A 27959-nucleotide genomic window follows, 5' to 3' on the forward strand; every position below is an offset into this window, starting at 1 on the left:
CCTATCCATCACTAGAGAGCAGCGGTGCCATCACTGAGAATACAGCCTATCCATCACTAGAGAGCAGCGGTGCCATCACTGAGAATACAGCCTATCCATCACTAGAGAGCAGAGACATCACTGAGAATACAGCCTATCCATCACTAGAGAGCAGAGACATCACTGAGAATACAGCCTATCCATCACTAGAGAGCAGCGGTGCCATCACTGAGAATACAGACTATCCATCACTAGAGAGCAGCGGTGCCATCACTGAGAATACAGCCTATCCATCACTAGAGAGCAGCGGTGACATCACTGAGAATACAGCCTATCCATCACTAGAGAGCAGCGGTGCCATCACTGAGAATACAGCCTATCCATCACTAGAGAGCAGCGGTGACATCACTGAGAATACAGCCTATCCATCACTAGAGAGCAGCGGCGCCATCACTGAGAATACAGCCTATCCATCACTAGAGAGCAGCGGCGCCATCACTGAGAATACAGCCTATCCATCACTAGAGAGCAGCGGTGCCATCACTGAGAATACAGCCTATCCATCACTAGAGAGCAGCGGTACCATCACTGAGAATACAGCCTATCCATCACTAGAGAGCAGCGGTGCCATCACTGAGAATACAGCCTATCCCTCACTAGAGAGCAGCGGTACCATCACTGAGAATACAGCCTATCCATCACTAGAGAGCAGCAGCGGCATCACTGAGAATACAGCCTATCCATCACTAGAGAGCAGCGGTGCCATCACTGAGAATACAGCCTATCCATCACTAGAGAGCAGCGGTGCCATCACTGAGAATACAGCCTATCCATCACTAGAGAGCAGCGGTGCCATCACTGAGAATACAGCCTATCCATCACTAGAGAGCAGCGGTGCCATCACTGAGAATACAGCCTATCCCTCACTAGAGAGCAGCGGTACCATCACTGAGAATACAGCCTATCCATCACTAGAGAGCAGCAGCGGCATCACTGAGAATACAGCCTATCCATCACTAGAGAGCAGCGGTGCCATCACTGAGAATACAGCCTATCCATCACTAGAGAGCAGCGGTGCCATCACTGAGAATACAGCCTATCCATCACTAGAGAGCAGCGGTGCCATCACTGAGAATACAGCCTATCCATCACTAGAGAGCAGCGGTGCCATCACTGAGAATACAGCCTATCCATCACTAGAGAGCAGCGGTGACATCACTGAGAATACAGCCTATCCATCACTAGAGAGCAGCGGCGCCATCACTGAGAATACAGCCTATTCATCACTAGAGAGCAGCGGTGCCATCACTGAGAATACAGCCTATCCATCACTAGAGAGCAGCGGTGCCATCACTGAGAATACAGCCTATCCATCACTAGAGAGCAGCGGTGACATCACTGAGAATACAGCCTATCCATCACTAGAGAGCAGCGGTGCCATCACTGAGAATACAGCCTATCCATCACTAGAGAGCAGCGGTGACATCACTGAGAATACAGCCTATCCATCACTAGAGAGCAGCAGTGTCATCACTGAGAATACAGCCTATCCATCACTAGAGAGCAGCGGCGCCATCACTGAGAATACAGCCTATCCATCACTAGAGAGCAGCGGCGCCATCACTGAGAATACAGCCTATCCATCACTAGAGAGCAGCGGCGCCATCACTGAGAATACAGCCTATCCATCACTAGAGAGCAGCGGTGCCATCACTGAGAATACAGCCTATCCATCACTAGAGAGCAGCGGTGCCATCACTGAGAATACAGCCTATCCATCACTAGAGAGCAGCGGTGACATTACTGAGAATACAGCCTATCCATCACTAGAGAGCAGCGGCGCCATCACTGAGAATACAGCCTATCCATCACTAGAGAGCAGCGGCGCCATCACTGAGAATACAGCCTATCCATCACTAGAGAGCAGCGGTGCCATCACTGAGAATACAGCCTATCCATCACTAGAGAGCAGCGGTACCATCACTGAGAATACAGCCTATCCATCACTAGAGAGCAGCGGTGCCATCACTGAGAATACAGCCTATCCCTCACTAGAGAGCAGCGGTACCATCACTGAGAATACAGCCTATCCATCACTAGAGAGCAGCAGCGGCATCACTGAGAATACAGCCTATCCATCACTAGAGAGCAGCGGTGCCATCACTGAGAATACAGCCTATCCATCACTAGAGAGCAGCGGTGCCATCACTGAGAATACAGCCTATCCATCACTAGAGAGCAGCGGCGCCATCACTGAGAATACAGCCTATCCATCACTAGAGAGCAGCGGTGCCATCACTGAGAATACAGCCTATCCATCACTAGAGAGCAGCGGTGACATCACTGAGAATACAGCCTATCCATCAATAGAGAGCTGCGGTGCCATCACTGAGAATACAGCCTATCCATCACTAGAGAGCAGCGGTGACATCACTGAGAATACAGCCTATCCATCACTAGAGAGCAGCAGTGTCATCACTGAGAATACAGCCTATCCATCACTAGAGAGCAGCGGCGCCATCACTGAGAATACAGCCTATCCATCACTAGAGAGCAGCGGCGCCATCACTGAGAATACAGCCTATCCATCACTAGAGAGCAGCGGCGCCATCACTGAGAATACAGCCTATCCATCACTAGAGAGCAGCGGTGCCATCACTGAGAATACAGCCTATCCATCACTAGAGAGCAGCGGTGCCATCACTGAGAATACAGCCTATCCATCACTAGAGAGCAGCGGTGACATCACTGAGAATACAGCCTATCCATCACTAGAGAGCAGCGGCGCCATCACTGAGAATACAGCCTATCCATCACTAGAGAGCAGCGGTGCCATCACTGAGAATACAGCCTATCCATCACTAGAGAGCAGCGGTGCCATCACTGAGAATACAGCCTATCCATCACTAGAGAGCAGCGGTGCCATCACTGAGAATACAGCCTATCCATCACTAGAGAGCAGCGGTGCCATCACTGAGAATACAGCCTATCCATCACTAGAGAGCAGCGGTGCCATCACTGAGAATACAGCCTATCCATCACTAGAGAGCAGCGGTGACATCACTGAGAATACAGCCTATCCCTCACTAGAGAGCAGCGGTGCCATCACTGAGAATACAGCCTATCCATCACTAGAGAGCAGCAGCGCCATCACTGAGAATACAGCCTATCCATCACTAGAGAGCAGCGGTGCCATCACTGAGAATACAGCCTATCCATCACTAGAGAGAAGCGGTGCCATCACTGAGAATACAGCCTATCCATCACTAGAGAGCAGCGGTGACATCACTGAGAATACAGCCTATCCATCACTAGAGAGCAGCGGTGCCATCACTGAGAATACAGCCTATCCATCACTAGAGAGCAGCGGTGACATCACTGAGAATACAGCCTATCCATCACTAGAGAGCAGCAGTGTCATCACTGAGAATACAGCCTATCCATCACTAGAGAGCAGCGGCGCCATCACTGAGAATACAGCCTATCCATCACTAGAGAGCAGCGGCGCCATCACTGAGAATACAGCCTATCCATCACTAGAGAGCAGCGGCGCCATCACTGAGAATACAGCCTATCCATCACTAGAGAGCAGCGGTGCCATCACTAAGAATACAGCCTATCCATCACTAGAGAGCAGCGGTGCCATCACTGAGAATACAGCCTATCCATCACTAGAGAGCAGCGGTGACATCACTGAGAATACAGCCTATCCATCACTAGAGAGCAGCGGTGCCATCACTGAGAATACAGCCTATCCATCACTAGAGAGCAGCGGTGACATCACTGAGAATACAGCCTATCCATCACTAGAGAGCAGCGGCGCCATCACTGAGAATACAGCCTATCCATCACTAGAGAGCAGCGGCGCCATCACTGAGAATACAGCCTATCCATCACTAGAGAGCAGCGGTGCCATCACTGAGAATACAGCCTATCCATCACAAGAGAGCAGCGGTACCATCACTGAGAATACAGCCTATCCATCACTAGAGAGCAGCGGTGCCATCACTGAGAATACAGCCTATCCCTCACTAGAGAGCAGCGGTACCATCACTGAGAATACAGCCTATCCATCACTAGAGAGCAGCAGCGGCATCACTGAGAATACAGCCTATCCATCACTAGAGAGCAGCAGCGGCATCACTGAGAATACAGCCTATCCATCACTAGAGAGCAGCGGTGCCATCACTGAGAATACAGCCTATCCATCACTAGAGAGCAGCGGTGCCATCACTGAGAATACAGCCTATCCATCACTAGAGAGCAGCGGTGCCATCACTGAGAATACAGCCTATCCATCACTAGAGAGCAGCGGTGACATCACTGAGAATACAGCCTATCCATCACTAGAGAGCAGCGGCGCCATCACTGAGAATACAGCCTATCCATCACTAGAGAGCAGCGGTGCCATCACTGAGAATACAGCCTATCCATCACTAGAGAGCAGCGGTGCCATCACTGAGAATACAGCCTATCCATCACTAGAGAGCAGCGGTGCCATCACTGAGAATACAGCCTATCCATCACTAGAGAGCAGCGGTGCCATCACTGAGAATACAGCCTATCCATCACTAGAGAGCAGCGGTGCCATCACAGAGAATACAGCCTATCCATCACTAGAGAGCAGCGGTGCCATCACTGAGAATACAGCCTATCCATCACTAGAGAGCAGCGGTGCCATCACTGAGAATACAGCCTATCCATCACTAGAGAGCAGCGGTGCCATCACTGAGAATACAGCCTATCCCTCACTAGAGAGCAGCGGTGCCATCACTGAGAATACAGCCTATCCATCACTAGAGAGCAGCAGTGTCATCACTTAGAATACAGCCTATCCATCACTAGAGAGCAGCGGTGCCATTACTGAGAATACAGCCTATCCCTCACTAGAGAGCAGCGGTGCCATCACTGAGAATACAGCCTATCCATCACTAGAGAGCAGCAGTGTCATCACTGAGAATACAGCCTATCCCTCACTAGAGAGCAGCCGTGTCATCACTGAGAATACCGCCTATCCATCACTAGAGAGCAGCGGTGCCATCACTGAGAATACAGCCTATCCATCACTAGAGAGCAGCGGTGTCATCACTGAGAATACAGCCTATCCATCACTAGAGAGCAGCGGTGACATCACTGAGAATACAGCCTATCCATCACTAGAGAGCAGCGGTGCCATCACTGAGAATACAGCCTATCCATCACTAGAGAGCAGCGGAGCCATCACTGAGAATACAGCCTATCCATCACTAGAGAGCAGCGGTGTCATCACTGAGAATACAGCCTATCCATCACTAGAGAGCAGCGGTACCATCACTGAGAATACAGCCTATCCATCACTAGAGAGCAGCTGTGCCATCACTGAGAATACAGCCTATCCATCACTAGAGAGCAGCGGTGCCATCACTGAGAATACAGCCTATCCATCACTAGAGAGCAGCGGTGCCATCACTGAGAATACAGCCTATCCATCGCTAGAGAGCAGCGGCGCCATCACTGAGAATACAGCCTATCCATCACTAGAGAGCAGCAGTGTCATCACTGAGAATACAGCCTATCCATCACTAGAGAGCAGCGGTGCCATCACTGAGAATACAGCCTATCCATCACTAGAGAGCAGCGGTGCCATCACTGAGAATACAGCGTATCCATCACTAGAGAGCAGCGGTGCCATCACTGAGAATACAGCCTATCCATCACTAGAGAGCAGCGGTGCCATCACTGAGAATACAGCCTATCCCTCACTAGAGAGCAGCGGTACCATCACTGAGAATACAGCCTATCCATCACTAGAGAGCAGCGGTACCATCACTGAGAATACAGCCTATCCATCACTAGAGAGCAGCGGTGCCATCACTGAGAATACAGCCTATCCATCACTAGAGAGCAGCGGTGCCATCACTGAGAATACAGCCTATCCATCACTAGAGAGCAGCGGTGCCATCACTGAGAATACAGCCTATCCATCACTAGAGAGCAGCAGTGCCATCACTGAGAATACAGCCTATCCATCACTAGAGAGCAGCGGTGTCATCACTGAGAATACAGCCTATCCATCACTAGAGAGCAGCGGTGCCATCACTGAGAATACAGCCTATCCATCACTAGAGAGCAGCGGTGCCATCACTCAGACTACAGCCTATCCATCACTAGAGAGCAGCGGTGCCATCACTGAGAATACAGCCTATCCATCACTAGAGAGCAGCGGTGCCATCACTCAGACTACAGCCTATCCATCACTAGAGAGCAGCGGTGCCATCACTGAGAATACAGCCTATCCATCACTAGAGAGCAGCGGTGCCATCACTGAGAATACAGCCTATCCATCACTAGAGAGCAGCGGTGCCATCACTGAGAATACAGCCTTATCCATCACTAGAGAGCAGCGGTGCCATCACTGAGAATACAGCCTATCCATCACTAGAGAGCAGCGGATACATCACTGACAATACAGCCTATCCATCACTAGAGAGCAGCGGCGCCATCACTGAGAATACAGCCTATCCATCACTAGAGAGCAGCGGCGCCATCACTCAGAATACAGCCTATCCATCACTAGAGAGCAGCGGTGCCATCACTGAGAATACAGCCTATCCATCACTAGAGAGCAGCGGTGCCATCACTGAGAATACAGCCTATCCATCACTAGAGAGGATTTGACACAGACTGGCGCCCCCTAGTGTATGATTTGTGTATTTGCATTGATTCTTTCTGTGATTTACTTGCTCTAATGACTCTCTTGCTCTGCTGCTTCCCCATCCTTCTGTCCGCTGGCGGGATAATTCCTTACAATTACGGGGAGTGACAGACACATTGGGGACAATTACTGCTGCTCCATTACAAGCCGGGGCTGGCAGACAGATATCCGGGGGCACATTGACCCCTTGTTTGCTGGTGACCACTCTCCACCTGCTCTAGTACTAGGGCGGTAACATCTCCCCTTGTAATGTAACAGGGTATTCCTGCTGCCTTACATAGGACTGCAGGGGCGTCACAATGGGATGTAGGTGTTTCTTTTGGGCTGCTGGTAGAGATCATATTTATCCTCTGCATCCAATCTGTGGATTTACATAGGACTGCAGATTATTAACACTATAATTTACAGTTATTATAAATTATCAGAATGCACAGTCCTTGATATTTGTGGGAAGCTTCCCTATTGTCTGTATACAGGGGGCTATTGTGTGGAGATAAAGATTTACATAGGACTGTTGGAATCTACCCCATTCACTGTATACAGGTGGGAAAAATGAGATAGGTATAGATTTGCATAGGACTGCTGATCCACTCTTTGATAAATCTATTTTTCAGGTAGTTATATCAATGTCACTATATATGTAACATAATGTGCTGTCTACGGTGTTACATGGGACTGCAGGGCATGTCCTGCTTCGTCTATACCTACAGTGTAACATATTGTGCTGCCTATGGTGTTACATGGGACTGCAGGTCATGTCCTGCTCCTTCTACGCATACATTGTAACATCTTGTTCTGTCTATGGTGTTACATGGGACTGCAGGTCATGTCCTGCTTCATCTATACCTACAATGTAACATATTGTTCTGTCTATGGTGTTACATGGGACTGCAGGTCATGTCCTGCTTCATCTATACCTACAATGTAACATATTGTTCTGTCTATGGTGTTACATGGGACTGCAGGGCATGTCCTGCTTCATCTACACCTACAGTGTAACATATTGTGCCGTCTATGGTGTTACATGGGACTGCAGGTCATGTCTTGCTTCATCTATACCTACTATGTAACATATTGTGCCGTCTATGGTGTTACATGGGACTGCAGGTCATGTCTTGCTTCATCTATACCTACTATGTAACATATTGTGCCGTCTATGGTGTTACATGGGACTGCACGGCATGTCCTGCTTCATCTACACCTACAGTGTAACAGATTGTGCTGTCAATGGTGTTACATGGGACTGCAGGTCATGTCCTGCTCCTTCTATGCATACATTGTAACATCTTGTGCTGTCTATGGTGTTACATGGGACTGCAGGTCATGTCCTGCTTCATCTATACCTACAATGTAACATATTGTGCTGTCAATGGTGTTACATGGGACTGCAGGTCATGTCCTGCTCCTTCTATGCATACATTGTAACATCTTGTGCTGTCTATGGTGTTACATGGGACTGCAGGTTATGTCCTGCTTCATCTATACCTACTATGTAACATCTTGTGCTGTCAATGGTGTTACATGGGACTGCAGGTCATGTCTTGCTTCATCTATACCTACAATGTAACATATTGTGCCGTCTATGGTGTTACATGGGACTGCACGGCATGTCCTGCTTCATCTACACCTACAGTGTAACATATTGTGCTGTCAATGGTGTTACATGGGACTGCAGGTCATGTCCTGCTCCTTCTATGCATACATTGTAACATCTTGTGCTGTCTATGGTGTTACATGGGACTGCAGGTCATGTCCTGCTTCATCTACACCTACAATGTAACATATTGTTCTGTCTATGGTGTTACATGGGACTGCAGGGCATGTCCTGCTTCATCTATACCTACAGTGTAACATCTTGTGCTGTCTATGGTGTTACATGGGACTGCAGGTCATGTCCTGCTTCATCTATACCTACAATGTAACATATTGTTCTGTCTATGGTGTTACATGGGACTGCAGGGCATGTCCTGCTTCATCTATACCTACAGTGTAACATATTGTGCCGTATATGGTGTTACATGGGACTGCAGGGCATGTCCTGCTTCATCTACACCTACAGTGTAACATATTGTGCCGTCTATGGTGTTACATGGGACTGCAGGTTATGTCCTGCTTCATCTATTCCTACAGTGTAACATGTTGTGCTGTCTATGGTGTTACATGGGACTGCAGATTATGTCCTGCTTCATCTATACCTACAGTGTAACATATTGTGCCGTCTATGGTGTTACATGGGACTGCAGGGCATGTCCTGATTCATCTATACCTACAGTGTAACATATTGTGCTGTCAATGGTGTTACATGGGACTGCAGGTCATGTCCTGCTTCATCTATACCTACAGTGTAACATATTGTGCCGTCTATGGTGTTACATGGGACTGCAGGGCATGTCCTGCTTCATCTACACCTACAGTGTAACATCTTGTGCTGTCTATGGTGTTACATGGGACTGCAGGGCATGCCCTGCTTCATCTACACCTACAGTGTAACATATTGTGCTGTCAATGGTGTTACATGGGACTGCAGGTCATGTCCTGCTTCATCTATTCCTACAGTGTAACATATTGTTCTGTCTATGGTGTTACATGGGACTGCAGGTCATGTCCTGTTTCATCTATTCCTACAGTGTAACATATTGTTCTGTCTATGGTGTTACATGGGACTGCAGGTCATGTCCTGTTTCATCTATTCCTACAGTGTAACATATTGTGCCGTCTATGGTGTTACATGGGACTGCAGGTTATGTCCTGCTTCATCTATACCTACAGTGTAACATATTGTGCTGTCTATGGTGTTACATGGGACTGCAGGTCATGTCCTGCTTCATCTATTCCTACAGTGTAACATATTGTTCTGTCTATGGTGTTACATGGGACTGCAGGTTATGTCCTACTTCATCTATACCTACAGTGTAACATCTTGTGCTGTCTATGGTGTTACATGGGACTGCAGGTTATGCCCTGCTTCATCTATGCCTACAGTGTAACATCTTGTGCTGTCTATGCTGTTACATGGGACTGCAGGTCACATCTCTGAGCCCCGGCTCTGCTACATCCGTCTCCGCAGTCCTCTCCGGCCGCCGCTCAGATGCTTTTAATATTGGATGAAATTAAATAGAATTTAGCGTTAATGCAATTTATGTCTGAAGGAAAAACTGGCAGCGCGGAGGATCCATCAGCGCCAGGAGCCATTAACCCCCTCCCTGCCGGCCCGCAGATACATAGGGAATCACTGTGTAGTCTGTATAGCTACAGTATATGGCGGTATTAGGTCACCCTCAGCCTCAGCAGTAGATGGAGCAGTTACACAGAGTATACTGACATCACTATGTAGTATGTATAACTACAGTATATGGCGGTATTAGGTCACCCTCAATCAGCAGTTACACAGAGTATACTGACATCACAATGTAGCATATATATGTACAGTATATGGCGGTATTAGGTTACCCTCAATCAGCAGTAGATGGAGCAGTTACACAGAGTATACTGACATCACTGTGTAGTCTGTATAGCTACAGTATATGGCGGTATTAGGTCACCCCCAATCACAGCAGTAATGGTGCAGTTACACAGAGTATACTGACATCACTGTGTAGTATGTATAACTACAGTATATGGCGGTATTAGGTTACCCTCAATCAGCAGTAGATGGAGCAGTTACACAGAGTATACTGACATCACTGTGTAGTATGTATAACTACAGTATATGGCGGTATTAGGTCACCCTCAATCAGCAGTTACACGGAGTATACTGACATCACTCTCTCACCCTCAATCACTGTGTAGTTCGGACACCTATATGATGGAACTAGGTCACTATCTTGTCCTCCTTTAATTGCTGAAATCCTCTGTGCTCCTGGGGTGCTCCTTCCAGTCTGGCAGTGGCTCCTCTGATGGGGGGAGACCAGGCGGCTGCTGTGGGGCCCTTTCTCCTGGGGGGGCCCAGTGCTGACTACCCCTGTGGTTTCTTCATGTCTCCTACCTTTCAGGGGCTGCATGTGAGGGACAGAGAAGAGGCCACAGACGGCCATGTAGTGACTCCACCCGCATGTAACCTCCAGAGAGGCAGCGCTATCCTCCTGACTACAGGGGGCGCTGTCCCTGCTGTGAGACAAGCTGATGGAGTCTCTACCCTCAGCAGATTATTATGAACAGTAACAAGTTTTTGTTTCTTTTTTAAATTGTATCAACTCCAGAAAGCATCTACATAGACATGAACATACTCCTGAAATCCTCTGTGCTGCTTAGGGTCCTGCCGCTTTCACAAGATTATCACACCCCTCTCCTGAAATACTCTGTGCTGCGGGGCTTAAGCATAATTTAGCTTTTAACAAGATCAGTCCACACCTCTCCTGAAATACTCTGCGCTGCTGGGAAACCTGTTCCCTCTAGTAAGTTCAGGGCCGGATTAAGGGTGGTGGGGGCCCCTGGGCGCAAACTGGTGGGGGCCCTTCCAACAATGATTTTGGAGGTTAGTAGCCTGCCAGCCCCCCTGTAGTATATAGCCTGCCAGCCCCCCTGTAGTATATAGCCTGCAAGCCCCCTGTAGTACATAGAGTGGCAGCCCCCTGTAGTATATAGCCTGCCAGCCCCCTGTAGATTATAGCTGCCAGTCCCCTGTAGAAAATGGCGATCTTGGCTATCTCCCCCAGCGAAGGCAGCAGTGTCTCACTGACATAGCTGCCATCCTAGACCCCTATGTGCATTGCGAGCGGCCACCGGCCGCTGCGCATTGTGCACAGAGACACAGAGCTGAGCTAAGTTGCTGACTGTCCGAAACTGGTGGGGGCCCCTTAAAAAGTGAAAGTGGTGGGGGCCCCAGGGCTCGAGCCCCATGAGCCCCTCCTTTAATCCGGCCCTGAGTAAGTTAGTTTCATCAACATTTGTGAAATGTTAGCGCAACGGAAGATCTATCACACACACAATCTGATGGGGGCGCTATTCGTCCTACAGGTTGGACTTTGGGTGTGCAAGTGGTAATATAAGGTGTGCAGAGACATTACAATTCGGAATCCGTTGCACGGTTTGATGCAGCACAAGTCATTACCGAGTTGTAGTCGTAGTCGCGCCTCACTGCAACTTTGACACAAATTGGAATATTCCTCCAGTAGAAGTGAATGAGAATAGATTTTGCCATAATAGTGAAACCTTTTCTATTCAGCGTCTAGTATTGTGACTGAGGGCGGCGCTCTAGAACACACAGGAGTACAGGGGTCGACCCTGCCCAGGTGACATGGCTCCGCCCCCTCACTGATACAATGTATCATGTCAATTACTGATGTTAAGTATCACCCATCACATGTTCCAGCTTTTCCTTCTGTAGTTTCTCCTTGATCGTCCGTCGCTTCGGGTTTGATAAGTTCAGAATCAATTATTTTGGATTTCTTTGCTCCAGAGGCCAAAAAAACTAAACTACAAAAAAATTGTGTATGACGTCCAAGATCACAACATCCACATGAAAAGGATTCTGCAGCCCAGAGGCATCATGGGAGAGCGGAGGTTCACCGGGGACGCGGCCGCCCTGGGACTGAGAGACTTAATTACAGGGAAGCGCTGAACGTCGTATCTCAGTATATGTCAGGAGGGGGGGGGGGGTGAATGGAGAGGGGGGGGCAGTTATTGAAACTTTTTATGTAAAATCTTGTAACTGCGTTTTTTTATACGACCAGTTGTGGGTGATTATATTATTCATAAGAGAAACCTGCAGCTTATCTCCAGAACACACTGACAACCGCCATACTGTGCACAGCAACCGCCATACACAGATAATACCCTGACTGCTGAGTACAGAGAGAAAAGATATAACCACATATAGTTACACCTCAGAATACTGACATACTGTGCACAGAGCAAATACTGACAGATACAAGAGCTTTGTATACACAGGGAGCAGTATTATAGTAGTTATATTCCTGTACATAGGGGGCAGTATTATAGTAGTTATATTCTTGTACATAGGGGGCAGTATTATAGTAGTTATATTCACGTACATAGGGGGCAGTATTATAGTAGTTATATTCTTGTACATAGGGGGCAGTATTATAGTAGTTATATTCCTGTACATAGGGGGCAGTATTATAGTAGTTATATTCTTGTACATAGGGGGCAGTATTATAGTAGTTATATTCACGTACATAGGGGGCAGTATTATAGTAGTTATATTCTTGTACATAGGGGGCAGTATTATAGTAGTTATATTCCTGTACATAGGGGGCAGTATTATAGTAGTTATATTCTTGTACATAGGGGGCAGTATTATAGTGGTTATATTCCTGTACATAGGAGGCAGTATTATAGTAGTTATATTCCTGTACATAGGGGGCAGTATTATAGTAGTTATATTCTTGTACATAGGGGACAGTATTATAGTAGTTATATTCCTGTACATAGGGGGCAGTATTATAGTAGTTATATTCCTGTACATAGGGGGCAGTATTATAGTAGTTATATTCTTGTACATAGGGGACAGTATTATAGTAGTTATATTCCTGTACATAGGGGGCAGTATTATAGTAGTTATATTCCTGTACATAGGGGGCAGTATAATAGTAGTTATATTCCTGTACATAGGGGGCAGTATTATAGTAGTTATATTCCTGTACATAGGGGGCAGTATTATAGTAGTTATATTCCTGTACATAGGGGGCAGTATTATAGTAGTTATATTCTTGTACATAGGAGCAGTATTATAGTAGTTATATTCCTGTACATAGGGGCAGTATTATAGTAGTTATATTCCTGTACATAGGGGGCAGTATTATAGTAGTTATATTCTTGTACATAGGGGACAGTATTATAGTAGTTATATTCTTGTACATAGGGGACAGTATTATAGTAGTTATATTCCTGTACATAGGGGGCAGTATTATAGTAGTTATATTCTTGTACATAGGGGGCAGTATTATAGTAGTTATATTCTTGTACATAGGGGGCAGTATTATAGTAGTTATATTCCTGTACATAGGGGGCAGTATTATAGTAGTTATATTCTTGTACATAGGGGCAGTATTATAGTAGTTATATTCCTGTACATAGGGGGTAGTATTATAGTAGTTATATTCTTGTACATAGGAGGCAGTATTATAGTAGTTATATTCTTGTACATAGGGGGAGTATTATAGTAGTTATATTCTTGTACATAGGAGGCAGTATTATAGTAGTTATATTCCTGTACATAGGGGGCAGTATTATAGTAGTTATATTCTTGTACATAGGGGGCAGTATTATAGTGGTTATATTCCTGTACATAGGAGTCAGTATTATAGTAGTTATATTCCTGTACATAGGGGGCAGTATTATAGTAGTTATATTCTTGTACATAGGGGACAGTATTATAGTAGTTATATTCCTGTACATAGGGGGCAGTATTATAGTAGTTATATTCCTGTACATAGGGGGCAGTATTATAGTAGTTATATTCCTGTACATAGGGAGCAGTATTATAGTAGTTATATTCCTGTACATAGGGGGCAGTATTATAGTAGTTATATTCTTGTACATAGGGGACAGTATTATAGTAGTTATATTCCTGTACATAGGGGGCAGTATTATAGTAGTTATATTCTTGTACATAGGGGACAGTATTATAGTAGTTATATTCCTGTACATAGGGGCAGTATTATAGTAGTTATATTCCTGTACATAGGGGGCAGTATTATAGTAGTTATATTCCTGTACATAGGGGGCAGTATTATAGTAGTTATATTCTTGTACATAGGGGACAGTATTATAGTAGTTATATTCCTGTACATAGGGGGCAGTATTATAGTAGTTATATTCCTGTACATAGGGGGCAGTATTATAGTAGTTATATTCCTGTACATAGGGGGCAGTATTATAGTAGTTATATTCCTGTACATAGGGGGCAGTATTATAGTAGTTATATTCTTGTACATAGGAGGCAGTATTATAGTAGTTATATTCCTGTACATAGGGGGCAGTATTATAGTAGTTATATTCTTGTACATAGGGGGCAGTATTATAGTAGTTATATTCCTGTACATAGGGGGCAGTATTATAGTAGTTATATTCTTGTACATAGGGGGCAGTATTATAGTAGTTATATTCCTGTACATAGGGGGCAGTATTATAGTAGTTATATTCCTGTACATAGGGGGCAGTATTATAGTAGTTATATTCTTGTACATAGGGGCAGTATTATAGTAGTTATATTCCTGTACATAGGGGGCAGTATTATAGTAGTTATATTCCTGTACATAGGGGGCAGTATTATAGTAGTTATATTCTTGTATATAGGGGGCAGTATTATAGTAGTTATATTCTTGTACATAGGGGGCAGTATTATAGTAGTTATATTCTTGTACATAGAGGGCAGTATTATAGTAGTTATATTCTTGTACATAGGGGGCAGTATTATAGTAGTTATATTCCTGTACATAGGGGGCAGTATTATAGTAGTTATATTCCTGTACATAGGGGGCAGTATTATAGTAGTTATATTCCTGTACATAGGGGGAGTATTATAGTAGTTATATTTTTGTACATAGGGGCAGTATTATAGTAGTTATACTCTTGTACATAGGGGACAGTATTATAGTAGTTATATCCCTGTATATAGGGGGCAGTATTATAGTAGTTATATTCTTGTACATAGGGGGCAGTATTATAGTAGTTATATTCCTGTACATAGGGGGCAGTATTATAGTAGTTATATTCTTGTACATAGGGGGCAGTATTATAGTAGTTATATTCTTGTACATAGGGGGCAGTAGTATAGTAGTTATATTCTTGTACATAGGAGGCAGTATTATAGTAGTTATATTCCTGTACATAGGGGGCAGTATTATAGTAGTTATATTCCTGTACATAGGGGCAGTATTATAGTACTTATATTCCTGTACATAGGGGGCAGTATTATAGTAGTTATATTCTTGTACATAAGGGGCAGTATTATAGTAGTTATATTCTTGTACATAGGGGACAGTATTATAGTAGTTATATCCCTGTACATAGGGGGCAGTATTATAGTAGTTATATTCTTGTACATAGGGGGCAGTATTATAGTAGTTATATTCTTGTACATAGGGGACAGTATTATAGTAGTTATATCCCTGTACATAGGGGGCAGTATTATAGTAGTTATATTCTTGTACATAGGGGTCAGTATTATAGTAGTTATATTCTTGTACATAGGGGGCAGTATTATAGTAGTTATATTCCTGTACATAGGGGGCAGTATTATAGTAGTTATATTCTTGTACACAGGGGACAGTATTATAGTAGTTATATTCCTGTACATAGGGGGCAGTATTATAGTAGTTATATTCCTGTACATAGGGGGCAGTATTATAGTAGTTATATTCTTGTACATAGGGAGCGATATAATAGTAGTTATATTCCTGTACATAGGGGACAGTATTATAGTAGTTATATTCCTGTACATAGGGTGCAGTATTATAGTAGTTATATTCCTGTACATAGGGGGCAGTATTATAGTAGTTATATTCTTGTACATAGGGGCAGTATTATAGTAGTTATATTCCTGTACATAGGGGGCAGTATTATAGTAGTTATATTCTTGTACATAGGGGTCAGTATTATAGTAGTTATATTCTTGTACATAGGGGTCAGTATTATAGTAGCTATGTTCCTGTATAGTTACACTTACCTCGCAGGTGGAGTTCTTTAGGGGTGAGGGGTACAGGACTTTGGTCATTGCGGAGCTTTGTGAAGTTCTGGATTCTCTTGTATTCAGGATCAGTACGGAGTCATCTATATAAAGAAAAGGATATTTGCAGTGAAGAGAAGAGTAATTGTTGTCATTTTGCCTCCTTCTGATGTGATACTTCTGTGCCCTTAAGGCAATTAAATATAAAATGTAATCTGTGTTGCTCTTTTATCTCGGTCCATAAACACCACGTCTGTGTCTCAGTTATATACATGCTACCGGGGTTGGTTCCTATATAATCCCGTTACGGGATTAAAGGAGAACTGGTGGCAGCTTAATTGGGTTGATTAGGTTCTGTTTCTCTGATGTTAGTGAGAGGGATCTTATAGCTATTCAGGATTGTGATCTATTGTTGTGCCATATCTGGAAGTTGTGTGGACAACTTTAAGTCACTTCCTGCGCCTCTCCGAACCAGTGCGTTCTGCGAGTGTCTAAAACATCTAATTAAGTGACCTTGTGTACCCTTCAGGGGTCCGAAATGTCATCTAATCCCATAAAGTGGGATATTATAAACTGTCCCAGTGTATCCAAGCCTATCATGTGTTATACTACAAGCTGTCGTACTGTATCTAATCCTATCACGTGTGATACTATTAGTTGTCCTACTGTATAGAAGCCTATCACACGTAACATTACAATCTGTCCTAATGTATCTAATTATATAATGTGCAACACTACAAGCTGTCCCAGTGTATCTAATTTTACCATGTGTATCTAAGCCTATCAGCAGTGATACTAAGAACTGCCCCTGTGTATTAAATATCAGGTGTGAGGTGCCCTAGTGTATCTAAGCCTATCATGTGTATCTAAGCCTATCAGGTGTATCTAAGCGTACCTAAGCCTATTGTGTGTTACTATGAGCTGTCCTGCTGCATCTATTCCATCATGTGTGATACTAGGTTTTCTAGTGTATCTAATCCTGCCATTTGTGATACTAAGATCCGTCCTAGTGTATCTAGCATGTGTGATACTGAACCTAATCATGACATCACAAAATTGTGTGATACGTTCAGCTACATCAGTGTATCTAAGCTTGTTGCACGTGATACTTTATGCCGTTCTGGTGTATTTAATGCTATTTGTGATATCTGTGTATCTAAGCTTATCCTAGACAATGAGCTGCGGTGGGGTATCTAAGCTTTTTGTGTGCATCTGTTGGTGTATCTCAGCCTCTTACATGTGATACTTGTATATACTGTGTAATACAATGATGTATGTAGAACACGTGGGTTGTACTTACCTCCGGAACCTTCCAGGGCCCTGATCCTCCAGTCAGAGGTTTTGGGGTCCCAGGCCCACCCACAGCTGCCATCTTCAAACATGCAGTAAAATCCTGGAGGTAGGTTACCTATGGAGCAAACACAAAGATGACTATAGTAACAGATGTAGCAGCGCTGACTGTGCGAGCGCAGCAGTGAGGAATGTGTTCTGCTACATAACATCTGTTATTTTGTATCTATTATACAATCCTCTGCAGACCACCGCCTGCTGCCACCACTAGGGGGAGTCCCATGTATACAGATTTATACAGAAGCCCCAGAAGTCAAATATCAATATATATTGAGTAAATTTATACAAATAAGCGCAATGTGAAGAGCAGCATAACAACATCAGCTCTGCTGTTCCTCAGGCAAGTGTAACTGGCAGTAAACCCAGCGACAGAGGGACAGCGATGATTTATTATAATTTATATCGGTGATTTATACTGATAGAGATGGAGCCGTGTCATTATATAAGTGACCCCCCCCCCCCCTCCGCGTACAGGAAGTGATTCCTCACCACCGCACATTCATCAGTTCTGACGATTGCAGAAAAAGGATAATAAATCACGAAGAAGGGCAATCACATGTAAACACCACAGGGAGGAAACAAGGACTCATACATCCTCATACATGGACTTGTACATCCTCATACATGGACTTGTGTATCCTCATACATGGACATGTATATCCTCATACATGGACATATACATCCTCATACATGGACTTGTGTATCCTCATACATGGACTTGTACATCCTCATACATGGACTTGTATATCCTCATACATGGACTTGTACATCCTCATACATGGACATATATATCCTCATACATGGACTTATACATCCTCATACATGGACTTATACATCCTCATACATAGACATATATATCCTCATACATGGACTTGTATATCCTCATACATGGACATATATATCCTCATACATGGACTTGTATATCCTTATACATGGACTTGTATATCCTCATACATGGACTTGTATATCCTCATACATGGACTTGTATATCCTCATACATGGACATATATATCCTCATACATGGACATATATATCCTCATACATGGACTTGTGTATCCTCATACATGGACTTGTGTATCCTCATACATGGACTTGTATATCCTCATACATGGACTTGTATATCCTCATACATGGACATATATATCCTCATACATGGACTTGGATATCCTCATACATGGACTTATACATCCTCATACATGGACTTATACATCCTCATACATGGACATATATATCCTCATACATGGACATATATATCCTCATACATGGACTTGTATATCCTCATACATGGACATATATATCCTCATACATGGACTTGTATATCCTCATACATGGACATATATATCCTCATACATGGACTTGTATATCCTCATACATGGACTTATACATCCTCATACATGGACATATATATCCTCATACATGGACTTGTATATCCTCATACATGGACTTATACATCCTCATACATGGACATATATATCCTCATACATGGACATTTATATCCTCATACATGGACTTGTATATTCTCATACATGGACTTGTACATCCTCAAACATGGACTTATACATCCGCATAAACAAAGGTTACACATCTCTCCAGGGACAATACCTAACACTGGCTGCAGAGAGCACAGAGCACAGCAGTGTGAGGACACCCCCAGTACAATCCTGGAACATAAATCCACATATCACAGTTCTGCTGCTACTAACAGCACAAACAAAGGTCTGATTACACATATCTCCAGGGACAATACATAACACTGGCTGCAGAGAGCACAGAGCACAGCAGTGTGAGGTCTGATTACGCATCTCCCCAGGGACAATACATAACACTGGCTGCAGAGAGCACAGAGCACAGCAGTGTGAGGTCTGATTACACATCTCTCCAGGGACAATACATAACACTGGCTGCAGAGAACACAGAGCACAGCAGTGTGAGGTCTGATTACACATCTCTCCAGGGACAATACATAGCACTGGCAGCAGAGAGCACAGAGCACAGCAGTGTGTGGTCTGATTACACATCTCTCCAGGGTCAATACAGAACACTGGCTGCAGAGAGCACAAAGCACAGCAGTGTGAGGTCTGATTACACATCTCTCCAGGGAAAATACATAACACTGGCTGTAGAGAGTACAGAGCACAGCAGTGTGAGGCCTGATTACACATCTCTCCAGGGACAATACATAACACTGGCTGCAGAGAGCACAGCAGTGTGAGGTCTGATTACACATCTCTCCAGGGACAATACATAACACTGGCTGCAGAGAGCACAGCAGTGTGAGGTCTGATTACACATCTCTCCAGGGACAATACATAACACTGGCTGCAGAGAACACAGAGCACAGCAGTGTGAGGTCTGATTACACATCTCTCCAGGGACAACACATAACACTGGCTGCAGAGAGCACAGAGCACAGCAGTGTGAGGACACACCCCTAGTACCATCCTGCAATATAAATCCATGCATCACAGTCCTGCTGCTACTAACAACATACACAAAGGTCCGATTACACATTTATCCAGGGACAATACTTAACATTGGCTGCAGAGAGCGCAGATCACAGCAGTGTGAGGACACGCCCCCAGTACAATCCTGGGATATAAATACATGCATCACAGTCCTGCTGCTACTAACAACATACACAAAGGTCTGATTACAGCTCTATCAAGGAAAAATCAATAACAATGGTTGCAGCCTGCATGTTCACGCCTGCTGACAGGTTCCCTTTAGGTTTTCTGCTGGTTACAAGCCTCACAAAGGGGGTCAGTGACTACACAACTCATAGGACCAAACTATGTGTAACATGGGGGGAATAAGTGCTGATATAATGACAAAAAGAAACAATTCATTGGAAACATTTACATTCTACATTGGATACAACATTCTGGATGTTATAATCCCCTTTATGTCTGATAATCCAGACTTGTAGCATCTGTTATACACAAGACGCCTGTAATATACAGAAAACCAGTGATGTGTAACCCAGAATATGTGATGTCAGAGTCCTGTCCGGTAATCATCAGGTGACCTGGAGGAAAACACAGATTACCCGAATAATAAGAAGGACACTCACGGCAGAGATCTCCCTCGTCCTCCCGCTCCTCGCAGTCAGGGATGAAATTGCAGACCTGAGAAAGTTTAATTTCCAATCCATTTCGACAGTGAAAAGATCCATCTAGAGTCATCTTAACTCCTGGAGGGTTCCCTGCCGAGAGAAGAGGAGGAAGGTGAGTCATAACATACAAATACCGTATAAGAGGGCATTATACTGCTATAAGAAAGGGATAATAATCATCAGCACAAGACCAGAAGAAGATAATCACTAAACACTCTACATTATGTATACACAACTGAACATAAGAAAATAGTGTAATACTGCCCCCTATGTACAGGAATATAACTACTATAATACTGCCCCCTATGTACAGGAATATAACTACTATAATACTGCCCCCTATGTACAGGAATATAACTACTATAATACTGCCCCCTATGTACAAGAATATAACTACTATAATACTGCCCCCTATGTACAAGAATATATCTACTATAATACTGCCCCCTATGTACAAGAATATAACCACTATAATACTGCCCCCTATGTACAAGAATATAACTACTATAATACTGCCCCCTATGTACAGGGATATAACTACTATAATACTGCTCCCTATGTACAAGTATATAACTACTATAATACTGCCCCCTATGTACAGGAATATAACTACTATAATACTGCCCCCTATGTACAAGAATATAACTACTATAATACTGCCTCCTATGTACAAGAATATAACTACTATAATACTGCCCCCTATGTACAGGAATATAACTACTATAATACTGCCCCCTATGTACAAGAATATAACTACTATAATACTGCCCCCTATGTACAAGAATATAACTACTATAATACTGCCCCCTATGTACAAGAATATAACTACTATAATACTGCCCCCTATGTACAGGAATATAACTACTATAATACTGCCCCCTATGTACAGGAATATAACTACTATAATACTGCTCCCTATGTACAAGACTATAACTACTATAATACTGCCTCCTATGTACAGGAATATAACTACTATAATACTGCCTCCTATGTACAAGAATATAACTACTATAATACTGCCCCCTATGTACAAGAATATAACTACTATAATACTGCTCCCTATGTACAAGAATATAACTACTATAATACTGCCCCCTATGTACAAGAATATAACTACTATAATACTGCCCCCTATGTACAAGATTATAACTACTATAATACAGCCCCCTATGTACAGGAATATAACTACTATAATACTGCCCCTATGTACAAGAATATAACTACTATAATACTGCCTCCTATGTACAGGAATATAACTACTATAATACTGCCCCCTATGTACAAGAATATAACTACTATAATACTGCCCCCTATGTACAAGAATATAACTACTATAATACTGCCCCCTATGTACAAGAATATAACTACTATAATACTCCCCTATGTACAGGAATATAACTACTATTATACTGCCCCCTATGTACAAGAATATAACTACTATAATACTGCTCCTATGTACAAGAATATAACTACTATAATACTGCCTCCTATGTACAAGAATATAACTACTATAATACTGCCCCTATGTACAGGAATATAACTACTATTATACTGCCCCCTATGTACAGGAATATAACTACTATAATACTGCCTCCTATGTACAAGAATATAACTACTATAATACTGCCCCCTATGTACAAGAATATAACTACTATAATACTGCCCCTATGTACAGGAATATAACTACTATAATACTGCCCCTATGTACAAGAATATAACTACTATAATACTGCCCCCTATGTACAGGAATATAACTACTATAATACTGCCCCCTATGTACATGAATATAACTACTATAATACTGCCTCCTATGTACAAGAATATAACTACTATAATACTGCTCCTATGTACAAGAATATAACTACTATAATACTGCCTCCTATTTACAAGAATATAACTACTATAATACTGCCCCTATGTACAGGAATATAACTACTATAATACTGCCCCTATGTACAAGAATATAACTACTATAATACTGCCCCTATGTACAAGAATATAACTACTATAATACTGCCCCCTATGTACAAGAATATAACTACTATAATACTGTCCCCTATGTACAAGAATATAACTACTATAATACTGCCCCCTATGTACAGGAATATAACTACTTTAATACTGCCCCTATGTACAAGAATATAACTACTATAATACTGCCCCCTATGTACAAGAATATAACTACTATAATACTGCCCCCTATGTACAGGAATATAACTACTATAATACTGCCCCCTATGTACAGGAATATAACTACTATAATACTGCCCCCTATGTACAAGAATATAACTACTATAATACTGCTCCTATGTACAAGAATATAACTACTATAATACTGCCCCCTATGTACAGGAATATAACTACTATAATACTGCCCCCTATGTACAGGAATATAACTACTATAATACTGCTCCCTATGTACAAGAATATAACTACTATAATACTGTCCCCTATGTACAGGAATATAACTACTATAATACCGCCCCCTATGTACAAGAATATAACTACTATAATACTGCTCCTATGTACAAGAATATAACTACTATAATACTGCCCCCTATGTACAAGAATATAACTACTATAATACTGCCCCCTATGTACAGGAATATAACTACTATAATACTGCCCCCTATGTACAGGAATATAACTACTATAATACTGCCCCCTATGTACAAGAATATAACTACTATAATACTGCTCCTATGTACAAGAATATAACTACTATAATACTGCCCCCTATGTACAGGAATATAACTACTATAATACCGCCCCCTATGTACAAGAATATAACTACTATAATACTGCCCCCTATGTACAAGAATATAACTACTATAATACTGCCCCCTATGTACAAGAATATAACTACTATAATACTGCCCCCTATGTACAAGAATATAACTACTATAATACTGCCCCCTATGTACAGGAATATAACTACTATAATACTGCCCCTATGTACAGGAATATAACTACTATAATACTGCCCCCTATGTACAAGAATATAACTACTATAATACTGCCCCCTATGTACAAGAATATAACTACTATAATACTGCCCCCTATGTACAGGAATATAACTACTATAATACTGCCCCCTATGTACAAGAATATAACTACTATAATACTGCCCCCTATGTACAAGAATATAACTACTATAATACTGCCCCCTATGTACAGGAATATAACTACTATACTACTGCCCCCTATGTACAAGAATATAACTACTATAATACTGCCCCCTATGTACAGGAATATAACTACTATAATACTGCCCCCTATGTACAAGAATATAACTACTATAATACTGCCCCCTATGTACAAGAATATAACTACTATAATACTGCCCCCTATGTACAAGAATATAACTACTATAACACTGCCCCCTATGTACAAGAATATAACTACTATAATACTGCCCCCTATGTACAGGAATATAACTACTATAATACTGCCACCATAGAGAAGAATCATACATTTTCCTATTGTGTGGTGACCATTGGTCACATTTATTTTGTAGACACATTCCTATCAGGGCTCAGTGTTGGTGCCATTTTAAAGTACAAGCAGCTTCTGTCTGTCTCATATTTATCTACATGTATATAGTTCATCAAACTGTTTAACTGTCTAATGTTTTGTGGTGGATCTGCGAGGGTGGAGCCTGACAGTGACACTTTGTTGCTTCTTTAGCACCGCCCCCTCGGTTCTCTACTGTATGTTATATTATATCATTTTTTGCCTGCATTGTTCCTTTAGTGCAGTAAAATAGAAAACTCCTGTTTATTTTACTGATGTAACTGGAAGTTATGAATAAACAGATCCATAAAGTTTCTCAGACTACCCTCTGAGGTCCGTGGGTGCGGGGCCCGGTATAATCGTAGGCTCGACCCTCATATTGCTCCTTTCCTATGTTGTGCTGAGCTGCATCATTATAGCGCTGCAGGTGACTCGTGGTGACCCGTGTGTTTCCCTGTATCCTCCGTGCTGCCCCCTCCCTGTAATTACCACGGATTCCTTTGTGGCGAATCTCTTTGTGCCGTCGCTTTAATGAACAATACAATAACAATCTTTCAATATTCATGTATCTTTATTATCTGCTTGGGCCAATTTACTAATTATAAGCAACGTTGTATCCGGGAGAACGCGTCCCTTGTTAACAGCAAAATATAATTAGAGCGTGAAAATGCGCAGTAATTCGCCTCCTTCCGATAAATGGCGCCGCTTATTAAGCAATATTTAACAATTAACGTGGGCAGCGAAACGAGACAAAAGCGGGAAAATAGAATAATAAATATTTAATGGTGAATGATTGCACCCGGGCGCAGCACAGGGGGGACCTGGAGTTTGGAGGAAAGTTTTTAGGAAAGTGAAGAACACTATTACCCTTCCCCCTCCCTCCCGTCTCTTCCCCTTTCCCTCCCGTCTCTTCTCGTCTTCTTCTACCTCCCCATCGTTTTCCTCAAGTTGGGACACAATTAGGTTTGGTAAAGGGGGTTCTGATGTAGAAAACATGAGATGAGCCCCAGCTCCAGACTGGGACTACAAAGGTAGCTCTGGAGACCCCTCATACAATCCTGCTGTGCACATAGGAGCGCGGTGTGGAATCCTGCTGTGCACATAGGAGCGCAGTGTGGAATCCTGCTGTGCACATAGGAGCGCAGTGTGGAATCCTGCTGTGCACATAGGAGCGCGGTGTGGAATCCTGCTGTGCACATAGGAGCGCGGTGTGGAATCCTGCTGTCCACATAGGAGCGCGGTGTGGAATCCTGCTGTGCACATAGGAGCGCGGTGTGGAATCCTGCTGTGCACATAGGAGCGCAGTGTGGAATCCTGCTGTCCACATAGGAGCGCAGTGTGGAATCCTGCTGTCCACATAGGAGTGCGGTGTGGAATCCTGCTGTCCACATAGGAGCGCGGTGTGGAATCCTGCTGTCCACATAGGAGCGCAGTGTGGAATCCTGCTGTCCACATAGGAGCGCGGTGTGGAATACTGCTGTGCACATAGGAGCGCAGTGTGGAATCCTGCTGTGCACATAGGAGCGCGGTGTGGAATCCTGCTGTGCACATAGGAGCGCGGTGTGGAATCCTGCTGTCCACATAGGAGCGCAGTGTGGAATTTACTCAGTCCCTCCTCTTACCCCTGTATATTGTGCCGGTCACCCCGTATAAATGATAATGAGGTTTCGGGTTCTGGATAAATACATAAAGCTCTGCAGGTAAAACGTTACAGAACAGCAACGTCCGACAGGTCCAGACACCGATTCATCCTACAGGTCTAGAGTAGGATAGACTGGTATATCAGAGCGGCCCCGGCCCACCAGGACTGTGACAGTGCTCATCTATCAGTGGAGACTGGAGCTTTCTTTCTCTCTTACTCTCTCTCCCTTTCCTTCTCTCTCTTGTTCTCTCCCTCGTTTTCTTGATCTCTCAGTCCCTTTTTGTTTTCTTCCCTCTCTTGCTCTTATTCCCCTTCATTCTTCCTCCTTCTCACTGTTTCACTCACTTTCTCTCCTCCGGTCTTCAGCTCTCTCCTTACTCTCTCTCCCATTCCTCCTTCTCCTTCCTGCGCTCTCTCTTAGTTTCTATAGAACGGTAACCTCTCCCTTCATATTCCTCTCTCTTGCTCATCTTTTCTTTCTCTCCCTCTTACCCTCCTCCTATTCCTCCTTCTCTTTCCATCTTTCCCTCCTCCTGTTCCTCCTTTTCTTTCCATCTTTCTCTCCTCCTATTCCTCCTTCTCTTTCTATCTTTCTCTCCTCCTATTCCTCCTTCTCTTTCCATCTTTCTCTCCTCCTTTATTTTCCATCTTTCTCTCCTCCCATTCCTCCTTCTCTTTCCATCTTTCTCTCTCTCTTTCCCTCCTCCCATTCTTCCTTCTCGTTCCATCTTTCTCTCTCTCTTTCTCTCCTCCTTTATTTTCCATCTTTCTCTCCCTCTCTCCCTCTTTCCCACCTCCCATTCCTCCTTCTCTTTCCATTTTTCTCTCTCTCTTTCTCTCCTCCTTTATTTTCCATCTTTCTCTCCCTCTCTCCCTCTTTCCCACCTCCCATTCCTCCTTCTCTTTCCATTTTTCTCTCTCTCTTTCTCTCCTCCTTTATTTTCCATCTTTCTCTCCCTCTCTCCCTCTTTCCCACCTCCCATTCCTCCTTCTCTTTCCATCTTTCTCTCTCTCTTTCCCTCCTCCTTTATTTTCCATCTTTCTCTCCCTCTTTCCCTTCTCCATGTATGTCCCTCTCGCTTATTTCCTCTTGCTCTCCTGCGCTCTCTCATATGTGCATCATACAGACAGTGTAGTTCTTCCTGTCCCCTGTGGTGGCGCTGCAGGGAGTCTCCCCATGACAAGATGAATTGTTCCACCTACTTGTCAATTTTTAGTGATCAGGATCTGCACTTCCTCCTGCTGATCACCTAAGAAACGTTAATCAGTATGGAAAAGACAACTGGCTGCAGTAGGAGCTGCTCCAGCTGATTTTTAAGCCCCACCCCTTAGCTATGCCCCACCCCTAAACCCACTCCCCAGCCGAGCAATTAACCCTTAGTTTCCTGCAGATTTTCTTACATTTCTTATTCCTCTCCAGGTGGGTGGTGGCTCCTTTAAGAGGAAATTGTCTTCCTGCTGAATCCGTTCTCGTCTCCTCTATCAAACTTTACAGTAATTGGATTTATTTCTCCTCCAGCGCCGGAGGTTCTGATGTGTTCCAGGTCAAGCAGCGCTGAATATCTACCCAGCAGTAATGGGGAGCAGATGGGGGGAGACCATCAGTAAGTGGGAGGGAGTGGCTGTATGGGAGCATCGAAAAGGGGAGGTCAGGGTACGAGAGGATCCATCATGGGGAGAGCTCCATTCACTGGAAGACTGACCCTGGATTCTCCAAGTGTCCTCACACTGCTGTGCTCACTTACCTGCATTGAGCTTCATAGACTCTTTTCTCTGGATAAGTTGTAGCAATCTACTACATGAAGACAACAGCAGTCACTCAGAGCAGAGGGGAGGGGCTGTGTAGCAAATCAGTCCAGAAAGCCAAGAGCACAGCAGTGTGAGGAAACACCCCCAGTACAATCCTGGAATATAAATCAATACATCACAGTCCTGCTGCTACTAACAACTGATACAACTTACACAGGTCTGATTACACATCTCTCCAGGGACAATACCTAACACTGGCTGCAGTGAGCACAGAGCACAGCAGTGTGAG

General features: G+C 43.7%; 1 protein-coding gene across 1 annotated transcript in view; it reads right to left on the bottom strand.

Moving 5' to 3' along the window:
- Positions 1 to 27959, bottom strand: part of ALK (ALK receptor tyrosine kinase) — a 566624-nt gene that overhangs the window by 101952 nt on the left and 436713 nt on the right. The window contains exons 6-8 of the mRNA XM_072139971.1: positions 20725 to 20856; positions 17605 to 17712; positions 16305 to 16408 (exon numbers count right to left, since the gene is read on the bottom strand). Of these exons, the coding sequence (XP_071996072.1) occupies positions 16305 to 16408; positions 17605 to 17712; positions 20725 to 20856 (344 nt within the window). The remainder of the gene's footprint in view (positions 1 to 16304; positions 16409 to 17604; positions 17713 to 20724; positions 20857 to 27959) is intronic.

Source organism: Engystomops pustulosus, chromosome 3 (genome assembly GCF_040894005.1).
Source record: "Engystomops pustulosus chromosome 3, aEngPut4.maternal, whole genome shotgun sequence".
NCBI classification, from domain to species: Eukaryota; Metazoa; Chordata; class Amphibia; order Anura; family Leptodactylidae; genus Engystomops; species Engystomops pustulosus.